The sequence below is a fragment of the Corythoichthys intestinalis genome, chromosome 5 (assembly GCF_030265065.1).
Source record: "Corythoichthys intestinalis isolate RoL2023-P3 chromosome 5, ASM3026506v1, whole genome shotgun sequence".
Taxonomy (NCBI): domain Eukaryota; kingdom Metazoa; phylum Chordata; class Actinopteri; order Syngnathiformes; family Syngnathidae; genus Corythoichthys; species Corythoichthys intestinalis.
Window position 1 is genome coordinate 34,387,634 of NC_080399.1, and position 13,735 is coordinate 34,401,368.

The following is a 13,735-nucleotide window of genomic DNA, read 5'->3' on the forward strand; positions in this document are numbered from 1 at the left end:
AACCTGTCAGCCTGTGTTGACTTGAGGTGTAGACTGATATGCCTACAACTTGAGTGACCAAAATGAGGCGCAATTACAAATTATATTACATTTGCCGAATGCAGAAGGGCTGACACGGATTTTGTTGTTACAAGTAAATACTACAAGGTATGTACAGTGGGGAGAACAAGTATTTGATACACTCACAATGGGAAAACCCATTGGCAAATGTTTTATTTTGTTTACTATATGTACTGTACATATAGTAAACAAAATAAAACATTTGGACAACTTGACTCCATTTCTTGTTTTATTTAAAACGATTGGTGCATGTGCAAAACAGGTCAATAAATCACAATTTATAAAACTATAAGAAAAATATTAACAAAGTTTGAGCATACGAGGAATGTGTTATCAGACAGCAGAGCTTAAGGGAGCCTTGTCAAACTTTCACCCGAAATTACGGAGACCCTCGGCGGCATCCAGACGGCCTTTCTCCCGCTGTCCTCGGTAAGTCCATGTCATCCGCAGCAAAACTGTTCGTAGTTTTGTAGCGATTTGTCATTTCAGAATCGCTGATGAGTGTAGTAACATACACTAAACACTAAATACGGCAGAATATCCATTTCGTGTAATGGTGGAAGCCCATCGACATCTTTACTCCATTTGTCTTCGGCTTGCTCGTAAGGGTCAACATTGTTCACATCCTTACGTTTGATCACATATCTGTCCTTTGCCTTAGTAACGAGTTTGTCTCTGTATCGATCTGACAAGTTAAAGTTTAATGTCCCACCAGCCAGACCTGCTTCCAATATGGCTGCGTTGTTGTCAAATCTCACGTGATCCCCCATTGCTGTGACGTGAACGCTCGAGCCTAATGTTAAAGATCATCATAATTACAATCATTGTTGTAATAACAATATCAAAGGCAACAAGTCGTTTCATACGCAAGATTTTATATTTAGTATTTTTTGAGCACTGGACACATGAAAATGCAGGGATAGGAAGAACATACCTTCCAAAACACAGCAAACACAGCTACAAAAACCCCTGGTCTTTGTGGTGGCACGAGCTTGGTCCCACATCCGCCTTCATGAACATGTTGTCTTCCCTTGTCGTGATGATTGCAGATGGATGCGGTATTTCTAAATGGTCTTTTTTAAGGGATTTTGATGAGTAATGTTACTCCAGCTCCACTGTTGTTTTGAATGGAGAAATTCTAAAACGGAAGATGCGAGCAGACACGCGGAAGTAAAGCGTTAGTACCTTGGAAACTTGTTTAAGATTTTAAAAGATGAAGAGAATAATTGCTGTTTTATCTATTTTAAGCTATTTTTAAAAAATGAAATAGAATACCATTTTTTTACGTTTTTTTGTTAAAAAGAAATGTTTTAAAAATGTAACATGTTAAAAGTAAATACTCTTTTATTAATTTTAAAGTCATTGCTTCCCATTGACAACAATAGACGTCTAATTTATTGAAATTGCGAGGACTGGGTGTGAATGTTTGGGTTTCAGTGACCGCTGGCAACCCTCCCAGTCAACATGGCTTGGACGTCTAGCGCCGTCCTTGGCAGCCAATGAGTTGAATGCGTGCTCTACAAAGCAAGGGCATAGGTTTGCATAGGGACGGTAGGGACATAACACTACCAACTTTTCAGGATGCTCATATTATCCCCACCAACTTTTAAGCAACCTTATTTGCATTATATAATGACTTCAGTTATATAGGTCATTTCTTACTATCTATCCTTCCTATATTCCTATGTGTTGTAAGGATAGAATTGATCCTACCATTATTAAGTGAATTACAGTACTTTTATTATGTTCAGAGTCTTCAGACTTACACTGACCCCTTTTCACTCGATGAATGTGCCAGTCGATTTTTCCCCCTAAAACGCACGTATGATTGAATGATGAATTGACCCCCCCCCACACACACACACATTCACAGCCCAACAGAAATACAACATGCCACCCCCCCTTCAAAGACGAGGAATAGTTTTTTTCCGCCAGCAGCAGCAGCAGCCAATGTAAGTAATGTAAAAAGACATCAAAGTTGTGGAGGTGGGTAACACTCCACTAATTTTGCTACTGCTACAGCACTTCAAGTCAATTTTACTCACTGAGATTTCTTGAAATATGAAAAACAGCTGGCTGAAAATAAGCTTAACGGACTTACTTTAAGCAAAAAGTTTGTATATTTAATCTTAAAAGAAAAACTTGTTTGTTAGAAATTTCCTTAATTCAAGAATATTGTTCAAAACATTATTTGAAAGATTTTTTTTCATGATTTAGGTGAAAAATGACCAACTTCTAGATGTATGGGCTTAATATGAACAAATAGTAATATTTACTTATAGTAAGTGGAAGAATCTGACGCATACAATCTGTTAATTAGACTTCAACACTCAAAAAAAGATGGAGAAAATTATTTGACTAGATTGAACAAAAATGATCAGATTAAGACGTTATAAATTTGCAGTGTGAAAGTTAGCATAGGTCAAAACAGATTTATTTTTGCATTAATCATTTAGCCTATCAATTAATTAGGTTCATATTGGTGAGAAATGTAGCCCTGACCTCCATTCACCAAATATGTTTGGTCTTATTAATGTCCCGTCCCCAGCAAAAAGTGTACACGCAGGTTATGCTGTTAGATCGTCCCTACCAATATTTAGACCAAACCTACGCCCTTGCAACAAAGGGTGCCTGTTTAGTCACTACAGGTGTTATCATTATGAAATGTGGCATAAAATGTGTTCGAGTTTCGCCTATCCGGTCTTAATAATTGCATTTGCTGCCATCTAGTGGTCAGTACGAGTCACTCCGCATCCCTTGAGGAGGAGGCAACAATAAAATCATTCCATCGCACCTGACAGGACATTACTCGAAACCAGCAAGCCTTCTCAGCGTGGAGCTAAAAACACCACACGCCGCTCTTTTGAGGTTTTTCTTTTTGTTTATATCGCTGGGAAATCTTAGTCACGCAAGAAAAGGTGGAAGCTCGTGTCTCGGCAGCAACAGGTAGAGTCGCTCCTACATTCCTTCGCAACAACAAACGACGACCTGCTTGTTGCCGAGGAGGACTACGGAAGTTACCTGCCTGATCACAGGAACTCAAAGCGGCCCACCGAAGGACGTGGAATTATCCACGAGGAGACTTCGCAGACTCTCAATTTATGTCATTTCCCCCCCTCTTAATCATGTCGGAAGTCTCGGGACACAGGAGGCAGGTAAGGAAATGTACTAATTTGCATACTTTACCTTTACATAGAGGCTATACGTAATGTTCGTTTTTCGCAGGTACATGCCTGCTGTTTTCTTGGCAATATGACACCCAAGCATGCTTTTAGCACCCACATAAATATATGCAAGTGGCGAACATGACCCCACCTCTGACAATATGACCACTGCAGGTCAATGTTCCTTCTATGGAATGGTTTCATATCCTCTTTAGGCACACTTGTAGATCCAACGCGGAGTGAGCATTTAACAATCCTCCCTTAATAGATTGTTGTTGTGGGTGCAGAACTACACCGCATCTTACTGAGAGGCTTTTTCTCGTGTAGAGTACCACAATGCTTTTAATGTTTCTAGATTGCAGCGTTCTTTAATGAGATTACGATAGACATGGGTCACTGTTATATTTTCATGAAATGAAATTATTCGAAACTATTTTTTGTTGAGCAACTTTGATGTTAAAGCATAAGCTGAGTTTAAGGGGGGCCAGGCCCTCTCTGGTGGCCAAAAAGTGTCATTGCATGTAATTGACTTTCGTATATAGATAAAATTTGTAAAGCAAGAAAACAAACAACAAAAATGAATGAAATGAACAAAAAAAGATCATTTTACAATGGGTAAAAATTATTTTTCCAACAGATCATGTGACTAGCACCTTAGACGGTCATTTGCTTTGCATATTATTTTCAAAAAATACAAAATAAAAAAAAAATAGGGGAGGGCAATTTCATTTTTCAAATGTTTTTTTTTTCTTTGATTGACAATATTCTTTTATGATTGAAGCAACTTTTTGAGGGATTGAATGATTTAGACACAAATGTCCTACCCATAATATGGCCCAAACACAAAAAGGATTGCTAAAATTAAAGAAAACCTTTTTTTAATGAAAATTTGTGTGTCCAAATGCAAATTTTTGAGTCTCAAATATTTTTTCGCATTCAAAAACGTTTTTACTATGATTGAAATTTTTCTTTTTTTGATTGGATTGACTTTTCTTTTGAAAATATATTTTTTTGTATGAAGCAATTTATTTTTTGATTGAATAATAGACACAAATGTCCAAGCCAAAATGTGGCCCAAACACAAAACAACATTACTTCAATCAAAAAAGTTGCTTCAATCAAAAAAAAAAGACTTCAATTAAAAAAATCAAATAAAAATAGCTTTTAAATGAATTTTTTTGAATGTTGAAAAATTATTTTTGCATTCAAACACATTTTTTTGATTGAAGTGATTTTTCTTTTAATTGAAAATATATATTTTGATTGAAGCAACTTTTTTTGATCGAATAATGAAGATACAAATCTACCTCCATATGCCTCCGCCCAAGGGATACAATTTTTGACTGAGGTAACTACATTGGCACGACTCCGGCGGGCGTACCATATTCAATGGATGACGATCTTGGCCAAAAGTATTGCCTAAGCAGCCTGATTTAGAATTCCCCTCAAGAATGATGGGAAACAAAAAAACGCTCATTTTCAACTTATTATTATAAATAGTCTTGTAAGTTAATTTTATTGCTGACACTGCATTTCGGGGTCATCAACATGTTGTGCCCCCCTGCCCCAAAAGTCAAACTCCGCCTATATGTTACAGTATATAGTAGTGTGTCAATTTAAGAGATGTTTAGGTTACTGTTGTGAAGAAAATGTTTGCCATTCACTCAGAAACAAAGTGGCAAAACAACGATATGAACTGATAAATGGATGGGCGTTATGACAAAAATTGCATGTGCAGCAGATTTAGAAGTCTACACACCCTTGCTCAAATTAGAAGATCTTGTAAAAACATCTATTTATACTGGGAGGGTTGGTCGTGGATGATCATGTTTTGATGCAGTTGACGACAATAGACGTCCTATCTGTTTGAAAAGGGAGGACTAGTGCTCCCAGTTAAAATGTTTTGGATGTCTATTGCCATTAATGGGAGCCAATGAGTTGATCAACTTAACTGCCTCTATATCAGTATATTGTTGTTCAATATGTTGGTGCCAATTGCTGCTACAGTCACGTAGGCGTACCAACAGAGAGGCATTATGTTGTCATCTTGTCAGTGCACAATCACGCCATGCTGCATGCAGTTTTGTGTGGAATGCGTCTGTGAATAACACATGTTGAGAGCACGCATCCTACCGCACGGGCCACTGTCACACTCGATTAACCTCGTCCAGTGACAGAGATGAGTCAGGATGGGCACAGAGAAGTGAAACATTGGTCTTCTAGCTCTCACACACGCCCACATGAGAGTTCTTGATAGTGATCTTTCTGAGGATGTAATTAGTAATCTGAGTATCATTTCTTTCATTAAAATCACTGTTTCATTTAATATTTCTGTGTTGAAAAGAATTTATTCAAGAATTAAACTATGGCTTGTGGTTGATCTGTTCAATAGCCTAGCATCGAACTACTGGAGCGAATGGGTGTTGTTCGAGAAAATGGCCATGACCAGATACAGGGCCGTGCAGAGACGGACGGAGGGGCAGGTGCTCAGAGATCAAAAGGGGCACATGAACAAGTATTTAATACACCTTTCAACAACATACCTTCCATTTTAACCAGCTTTACAGTATATATGACTGAGATAGTTTAATTGGGGGGGGGGGGGGTAGTGAATAGAAATCAACACTTTCTGGCCGTGACTCGGTCATTCTTTTCCTCTTTTCTTCCTTCAACCTCTACATCAAAACTTTCTTCCTCAACTTGTGTAAATCTGAGAACAAACCACATCAGATTCTGTCTAAAATCACCACCGAATGTGATCTGATCTTTGTCAAAATCACACAGATGAAAAAAGTCTGCTTCAACTAAAACCACCCAAAAATTTATAGGTTATCATATTTTGATGAGGATAGTATGAAAACAATGACAGAAGGGGGGAAAAATAGGTAAGTGAACCATCACATTTAATATTTTGTGCCCTCCCTTTGGCAGCAGTAACTTCAACCAGACGCTTTTCCTGTAGCTGCAGATCGGTCTGGCACATCGATCATGACTAATCTTGGCACATCCTTCTCTACAAACTGCTGTAGTTTAGTCAGATTCCTGGGATGTCTGGCATGAATCGTTGTCTTTAGGTCATGCCACAGCATCTCAATGGGGTTCAAGTCTGGACTTTGACTTGGCCACTCCAGAACGTGTATTTTGTTCTCCTGAAACCATTCTGAAGTTGATTTACTTCTGTGTTTTGGATCATCGTCTTGCCGCAGCATCCATCCTCTTTTTAGCTTTAACAGACAGCCTCATGTTTTCTTGCAAAACATCCTGATAAACCTTTGAATTCATTCTTCCATTAAAGTTGTCCAGGCCCTGAGGAAGCAAAACAGCCCCAAATCATGATGCTCCCTCCACCATGCTTTACGGTAGGGATGAGGTGTTGATGTTGGTGAGCTGTTCCATTTTTCCTCCGAACATGACCTTGTGTGTTACTCCCAAACAATTCAACTTTGGTGTCATCAGTCTACAAAATATTTTGCCAAAACGTCTGTGGTCCGTCCAAGTGCTTTTTTACGAACATTAAACGAGCAACAATGTTTTTTGTTTTTTTCCAGGGCAGTGGCTTCCTCCGTGGAGTCCTCCCATGAACACCATTCTTGGCCATAGTTTTACATATAGTTGATGTGTGCACAGAGATATTGGACTGCACCAGTGATTTCTGTAAGTCTTTAGCAGACAATCTAGGTTTTTTTTTTTACCTCTCTGAGTATTCTGCACTGAACCTTTGGCGTCATCTTTGGTGGACGGTCACTCCTTGGGAGAGAAGCAACAGTGCCAAACTCTCCATTTGTAGACAACTTCTCTGAATGTCGATTGATGAACATCCAGACTTTTAGAGATGGTTTTGTATCCTTTCCCAGCTTCATACAAATCAACAATCCTTGATCACAGGTCTTCAGACAGCTCTTTTGACCGAGCTATGATGCACATCAGAAAATGCTTTTCGTCAAGACATTTCTTACCAGGTGTGTGTTTTATGGTGGGCAGGGCAGCTTTAAACCATTCATCAGAGATTGGGCACACACCTGACTTAGAATGTTTGGCAAAAATGGGTTTTAATTGCTCTTAAGTTACCTTAGGCAAAGGGTTCACTTACTTATTTTTGCCTCTTCTGTCATTGTTTGCATGCTATCCTCATTAAAATATGAAAACCTATCAATGTTTGGGTGGTTTTATTTAAAGCAGACAATGTATTTTCATCTGTGCGATTTTGACAAAGATCAGATCACATTTGATGGTGATTTCATGCAGAAATGTGAGAAATTCCTAAAGGTTCAGATACTTTTTCATACCACTTTAGGTTTCTATTTACCTGGAACAAAATGTGAGGGATCCAGTACCTTATTTTTTGGATCTGCAAAAATGACAACACATTAAATACGACATTGCTATTCATTACAGCCCTACCAAGTTACTGTACATTGAATTGCATCACATTAGTTACTGATTGTTGCAATAATATGAAGTGGCTCTGATAAGTGCAGATAATTAATTTGGCATGATATTGTTTTTGAGATACAGTACAATCCCCTCACATACGACTATGTGCTGGTTGCAAAAACAAGAGAGCACCTGGATCGAGAGACCCTCAAGAAGCGAAACGAATATATTGAGGAACTTAAAAAGAAGAATTTTAAAATTACAGTGAGTGTGAATCCACGAGATAAAGTGAACCATTTGTATTACGAGTAACGTTTTAGTCATTTCTTTCATTCTTCCTTTGAACAGAAACTTATAGACGATGACCTGGTTTTCTTCGGTGTTCAAGCACCTCTGGAGATTTTCGAGAAGTACAGATATTTGCTTAAGGTTTCTGATGCCTGTAATTGGAGTTCAGACCAGAACAATTTGCCTCTCAGCACCAGGTAAGCATTAGTACGTGGCAGCGGATGTAGATGTAACCTTTCATTCTTTTCATGAGATACAATAAATAATGACTGGATAAGTCTGATTTGAAAGTATTTAAATGACTCAAAGTGCTTGTTTGCTGTTCAAACTAGAATAAGGTTAACCATTCCTGAATGCTGCCTGACTTGCACTAACATCATTTTTCATGTGACTACAGTGATGACTACATTGAACTAACTGAATGCCATTGATGGCACTAGACATCCAGTCCATTTTGACAGGGGGAGCGATTATTTCCTGGCAGTCTCTCCTAGGCGAAATGTATTGTCGAATGGATAGACTGCCATTAAATGCAATGAAACTTGAGAATTCACATACAGTTCTACCAGTTTTAGATGAATTAGACATCTATTGTTGTCAGTGGCAGACAATAATTTAAATGCCATGAAATTAAAAAAAAATATTAGGGCTGTCAAACGATTAGAATTTTGAATTGAGTTAGTCACAGCTTAAAAATTAATTAATCACAATTGCAATTCAAACCATCTATAAAATATGCCACATTTTTCTGTAAATTATTGTTGGAATGGAAAGACAAGACAAGACGGATATATATATTCAACATACTGTACATAAGTTCTGTATTTGTTTTTATAACAATAAATCAACAAGATGGCATTAACGTTATTAACTGTTAAAGCGATCCATGGATAGAAAGACTCTTAAAAGATAAATGTTAGAACAAGTTATTGAAATTTTATATTAAAACCCCTCTTAATGTTTTCGTTTTAATAAAATTTGTAAAACTTTCAATCAAAAAATAAACTAGTAGCTCGCCATTGTTGATGTCAATAATTACACAATGGTGCTGAACCCATAAAATCAGTCGCACCCAAGCGCCAGCAGAGGGCGACAAAACACCCAAAAACACAAGTAACAAGTGCACATGACAGTGTGCTTTCATTTTAATCTATTTGAGCGGGGCATGTGCGTTAAATGCGTCAAATATTTTAACGTGATTACTTTAAAAAATTAATTACCACCTGTTAACATGATAATTTTGACAGGCATAAAAAACATATTTGCCAAAAAAACACAGACAAGACTGAAAAAGCAGTTTCTGCTCTTGCTCTCCTCTTTAAAAGAAACTGTTGTATTTTAAGCCAAAACAACAACTATGTTTAATAGAATAATATGTCTATATGCTGCCATAGCAGATTCATGGCGCATTAAGCCCCTAAACAATTTTTAATTTGTCTGTTTTTACCCTGGAAACCCCCGTTTACAGACACCACGCAACCGCTTTTGTTTCAACCAAGCCATAAAAAGAAAGTTATTATATTTGTTATTCAAAATGTCTGTCATTTTTACCTTAATCATTAATTGATGTCTAATATTTAGTTTAAAAAAAAAAACGACTTTAAAAAGTTATTCACTCGCATCTTTTAAACAAATTATGAAACAATGAAAAAAATGCTGTCTGTATATAGATCACTGATATCTACCTCATAACTATCGCTTAACTATATTTTTTTGTTACTGTCGCATTTTCTCTGATATGTTAGATGATAAATAATTTATCCCAACAAAAAAAAATTGGGGAAAAAAATTTAAAAGGGTAAATATATGGAAAAAAAAAAAAATCTTGATCACTCCTTGATGTCTGCGATTTCTGCATAGCGACCCTTGTTTTATTACCATCCATCCATCCATCCATCCATCCATCCATCCATCCATCCATCCATCCATCCATCCATCCATCCATCCATCCATCCATCCATCCATCCATCCATTATCTTCCGCTTATTCCGGGGTCGGGTCGCGGGGGCAGCAGCTTCAGCAGGGAAGCCCAGACTTCCCTCTCCCCAGCCACTTCAGCCAGCTCCTCCGGCGGGATTCCAAGGCGTTCCCAGGCCAGCCAAGCGACATAGTCTCTCCAGCGTGTCCTGGGTCGACCCCGGGGCCTCCTGCCGGTGGGACATGCCCGGAACACCTCTCCAGGGAGGCGTCCAGGAGGCATCCGAACCAGATGCCCGAGCCACCTCAACTGGCTCCTCTCAACGCGGAGGAGTAGCGGCTCGACACCAAGCCCCTCCCGGATGACCGAGCTTCTCACCCGATCTCTAAGGGAGAGCCTGGACACCCTGCGGAGGAAACTCATTTCGGCCGCTTGTATCCGTGATCTTGTTCTTTCGGTCACGACCCACAGCTCGTGACCATAGGTGAGGGTAGGAACGTAGATCGACCGGTAAATCGAGAGCTTCGCCTTTTGGCTCAGCTCCTTCTTCACCACAACGGACCAGTGCAGAGTCCGCATCACTGCATATGCTGCACCGATCCGCCTATCAATCTCCCGCTCCCTCCTACCCTCACTCGTGAACAAGACCCCAAGATACTTGAACTCCTCCACTTGGGGCAGGATCTCATCCCCGACCCGGAGAGGGCATGCCACCCTTTTCCGGCTGAGGACCATGGTCTCGGATTTGGAGGTGCTGATCTTCATCCCAACTGCTTCACACTCAGCTGCAAACCGCCCCAGTGAGAGTTGGAGGTCACGGCTTGATGAAGCCAACAGCACCACATCGTCTGCAAAAAGCAGAGATGCAATGCTGAGGCCACCAAACCGGACACCCTCAACGCTTCGGCTGCGCCTAGAAATTCTGTCCATAAAAATTCTGAACAGAATCGGTGACAAAGGGCAGCCTTGGCGGAGTCCAATCCTCACTGGGAACGAATTCGACTTACTGCCGGCAATGCGGACCAGACTCTGACACCGGTCGTACAGGGACCGAACAGCCCTTACCAAGGGGCTTGGTACCCCGTACTCCCGGAGCACCCTCCACAGGACTCCCCTAGGCACACGGTCAAACGCCTTCTCCAAATCCACAAAACACATGTAGACTGGTTGGGCGAACTCCCATGCACCCTCGAGGACCCTGCCGAGGGTGTAGAGCTGGTCCACTGTTCCACGGCCGGGACGAAAACCACACTGCTCCTCCTGAATCCGAGATTCGACTTCCCGACGGACCCTCCTCTCCAGCACCCCTGAATAGACTTTACCGGGGAGGCTGAGGAGTGTGATCCCTCTATAATTGGAACACACCCTCCGTTCCCCCTTTTTAAAAAGGGGGACCACCACCCCGGTCTGCCAATCCAGAGGCACTGTCCCCGATGTCCACGCGATGTTGTAGAGGCGTGTCAGCCATGACAGCCCTACAACATCCAGAGCCTTTAGGAACTCCGGGCGGATCTCATCTACCGCCGTGGCCTTGCCACCGAGGAGCTTACCAACCGCCTCAGTGACTTCAACCCCAGAGATTGAAGAGCCCACCTCAGAGTCCCCAGACTCTGCTTCCTCAAAGGAAGGCGTGTAGGTGGAATTGAGGAGGGCTTCGAAGTATTCTCCCCACCGACTCACGACGTCCCGAGTCGAGGTCAGCAGTACACCATCTTCACTATACACAGTGTTAATGGTGCACTGCTTTCCTCTCCTCAGACGCCGGATGGTGGACCAGAATTTCCTCGAAGCCGTCCGGAAGTCGTTTTCCATGGCCTCGCCGAACTCCTCCCATGTCCGAGTTTTTGCCTCGGCGACCGCCGAAGCCGCAGTCCGCTTGGCCAGCCGGTACCTGTCAGCTGCCTCCGGAGTCCCACAGGCCAAAAAGGCCCGATAGGCCTCCTTCTTCAGCTTGACGGCATCCCTTACCACTGGTGTCCACCAGCGGGTTCGGGGATTGCCGCCACGACAGGCACCAACCACCTTTTATTACCATGTTTCACAAATAAAATCCCCCCAAAAATCCAGCTATGGCCATTCACAGCTGTGTCTTGACACTCGGTGATGCATGCTACATGGAGTTTTTGGATCGAAACGAGGTAAGTATATGATAATATCTCGTTAAAGTCATGTCATGGCATCTTTAATTCTGCTCTCGCGTGCTCTCACCTTCAAATAGGGTTTTGCTGTTAAAAATTGTATTTTTTTTTTAAATGCCCTCCTGTTCAAATTTTTTCGTCCCCCAGAAAATTGAGATTTTAAGCTTTCCAGTGATGTATCACACATGCAAATCAGAGAATTTTGAAAGTTGGCCAATAAGGGGGTCTCAGAGCGGAACTTCAAGTCACCTCAGTGTTTTCCGCCATATATATCAGGAGTGGGAACCTCTAGGTACCTCACGATACGATACGATTTGCAATACAAAGCTCACGATAACGATAATCTGACGATATGGCGATACAACGATTATCGATACATTGGTCAGGAAATCATTTTTGGATATTTTACAAACAACTAATAAACAGAAAAACAAGCTTCTGCTGTGAATTGGAATGAGTTTATCACTAGTAGACGTCCAATCCGTTTGAAGTGGGAGGGATGGCAGCGAATGAACATCATCTATGGCCGTCAGTGGCAGCCAACGCCAGGCAATGAGGTAATTTTGGGCCATTTAAGGTCATTTACCTGTTGATTTTCAGTTACTTCCTTTTGATTTTGGGGTATTTTATGGGTCATTTCCTGTTAATTTTGAGTTACAGAACAGAAAGTGACCTGGGAATCACCCAAATGAATAGGAAGTGACTCAAACTCAACAGGAAATGACATGAAAATGCCCTTAAATGAACATCAAGTGACCTGTAAATGCCCCGAAAATCGGACAGAATGACTGTGAATGCTCTGGTTTCGAATGAACGAATGTTCCCTGTCTAAATGGATTGGGCTTTGAGGACCGTCAATGCATTGTTAGAGTTAACTGAGGCACTATTATGGGGGAAAATTTGGGTAGCAACTTGTTGGTTCCTTTATATTTTTTTTGTAGACATTGACACCTTTTTAAAACGATATCTCAATTCTTGGCAAGGGCATATCGATAACCATTTGGGATACAAAGTATCACGATATATCACCATTTCGATATTTTGTCACACCCCTAATATATACTGCATATATTTGTATATACCAGTACATGGCGGAAAACATTCAGGTGACTTGAAGTTCCGCTCTGAGACCCCCAATTTGGCCAAACTTCAAAATTGTCCTATGTGCATGTGTGATATAACATAAATAAAATCTCTATTTTCTGAGGGGAAAAAAACTTTTGAACAGGAGGGCATTTTTTGACACCTTAAAAGTAGGTCAAATCAGGTGAGTGAAAAAAAGACATTTTTGAGACCTTTGAAATTTTCTTTAAGTTTCTCATTTAAAAAAAGGTTTTGGACACCCATCCTGGTACATAATAAATAACGAACACTTCAAGATGATCCCCCTTTGTCTACTCAAGTCTCTGCTAATCAATATGCATGCACTAAGACATGTGGGTGGATGTACAATAATAAAGGAAATTGGTGTGTTAGTAAACCTAGATTTAATTTAGCCCTGTGTTTTATTTTGTAAATAAACATGGCTAAATGGGGAGTTAGCTGTATAGTTAATAATACCTTTACTGCATAAAGTTTTTGATTTGGCTTGATTTAAATCTGTGCAAAGAAAAAACATTTCCAGGGGAATTTTAGGGGTTAAATTCCAATACCATCATATTTAAATTCTTGCAGTGGGCTTTTTAAAATATTTTTTCAGTTATGATTAAAGAATGTGAATGCGAGATACTGAGAATAAAAGGCTTCATATGTATAAAGGGAACATATAAATGTGAGTACATAACGCTATGTAT

At 40.3% G+C, this 13,735-nt stretch overlaps 1 protein-coding gene across 1 annotated transcript in view; it reads left to right on the forward strand.

Moving 5' to 3' along the window:
- Positions 1–2,808: 2,808 nt before the first annotated feature.
- The window catches only part of LOC130916758 (anoctamin-9), a 28,742-nt gene continuing 17,815 nt past the window's right edge, over positions 2,809–13,735 (forward strand). The window contains exons 1-4 of the mRNA XM_057837712.1: positions 2,809–3,215; positions 5,617–5,739; positions 7,734–7,862; positions 7,947–8,083. Of these exons, the coding sequence (XP_057693695.1) occupies positions 3,162–3,215; positions 5,617–5,739; positions 7,734–7,862; positions 7,947–8,083 (443 nt within the window). The 5' untranslated portion in view covers positions 2,809–3,161. The remainder of the gene's footprint in view (positions 3,216–5,616; positions 5,740–7,733; positions 7,863–7,946; positions 8,084–13,735) is intronic.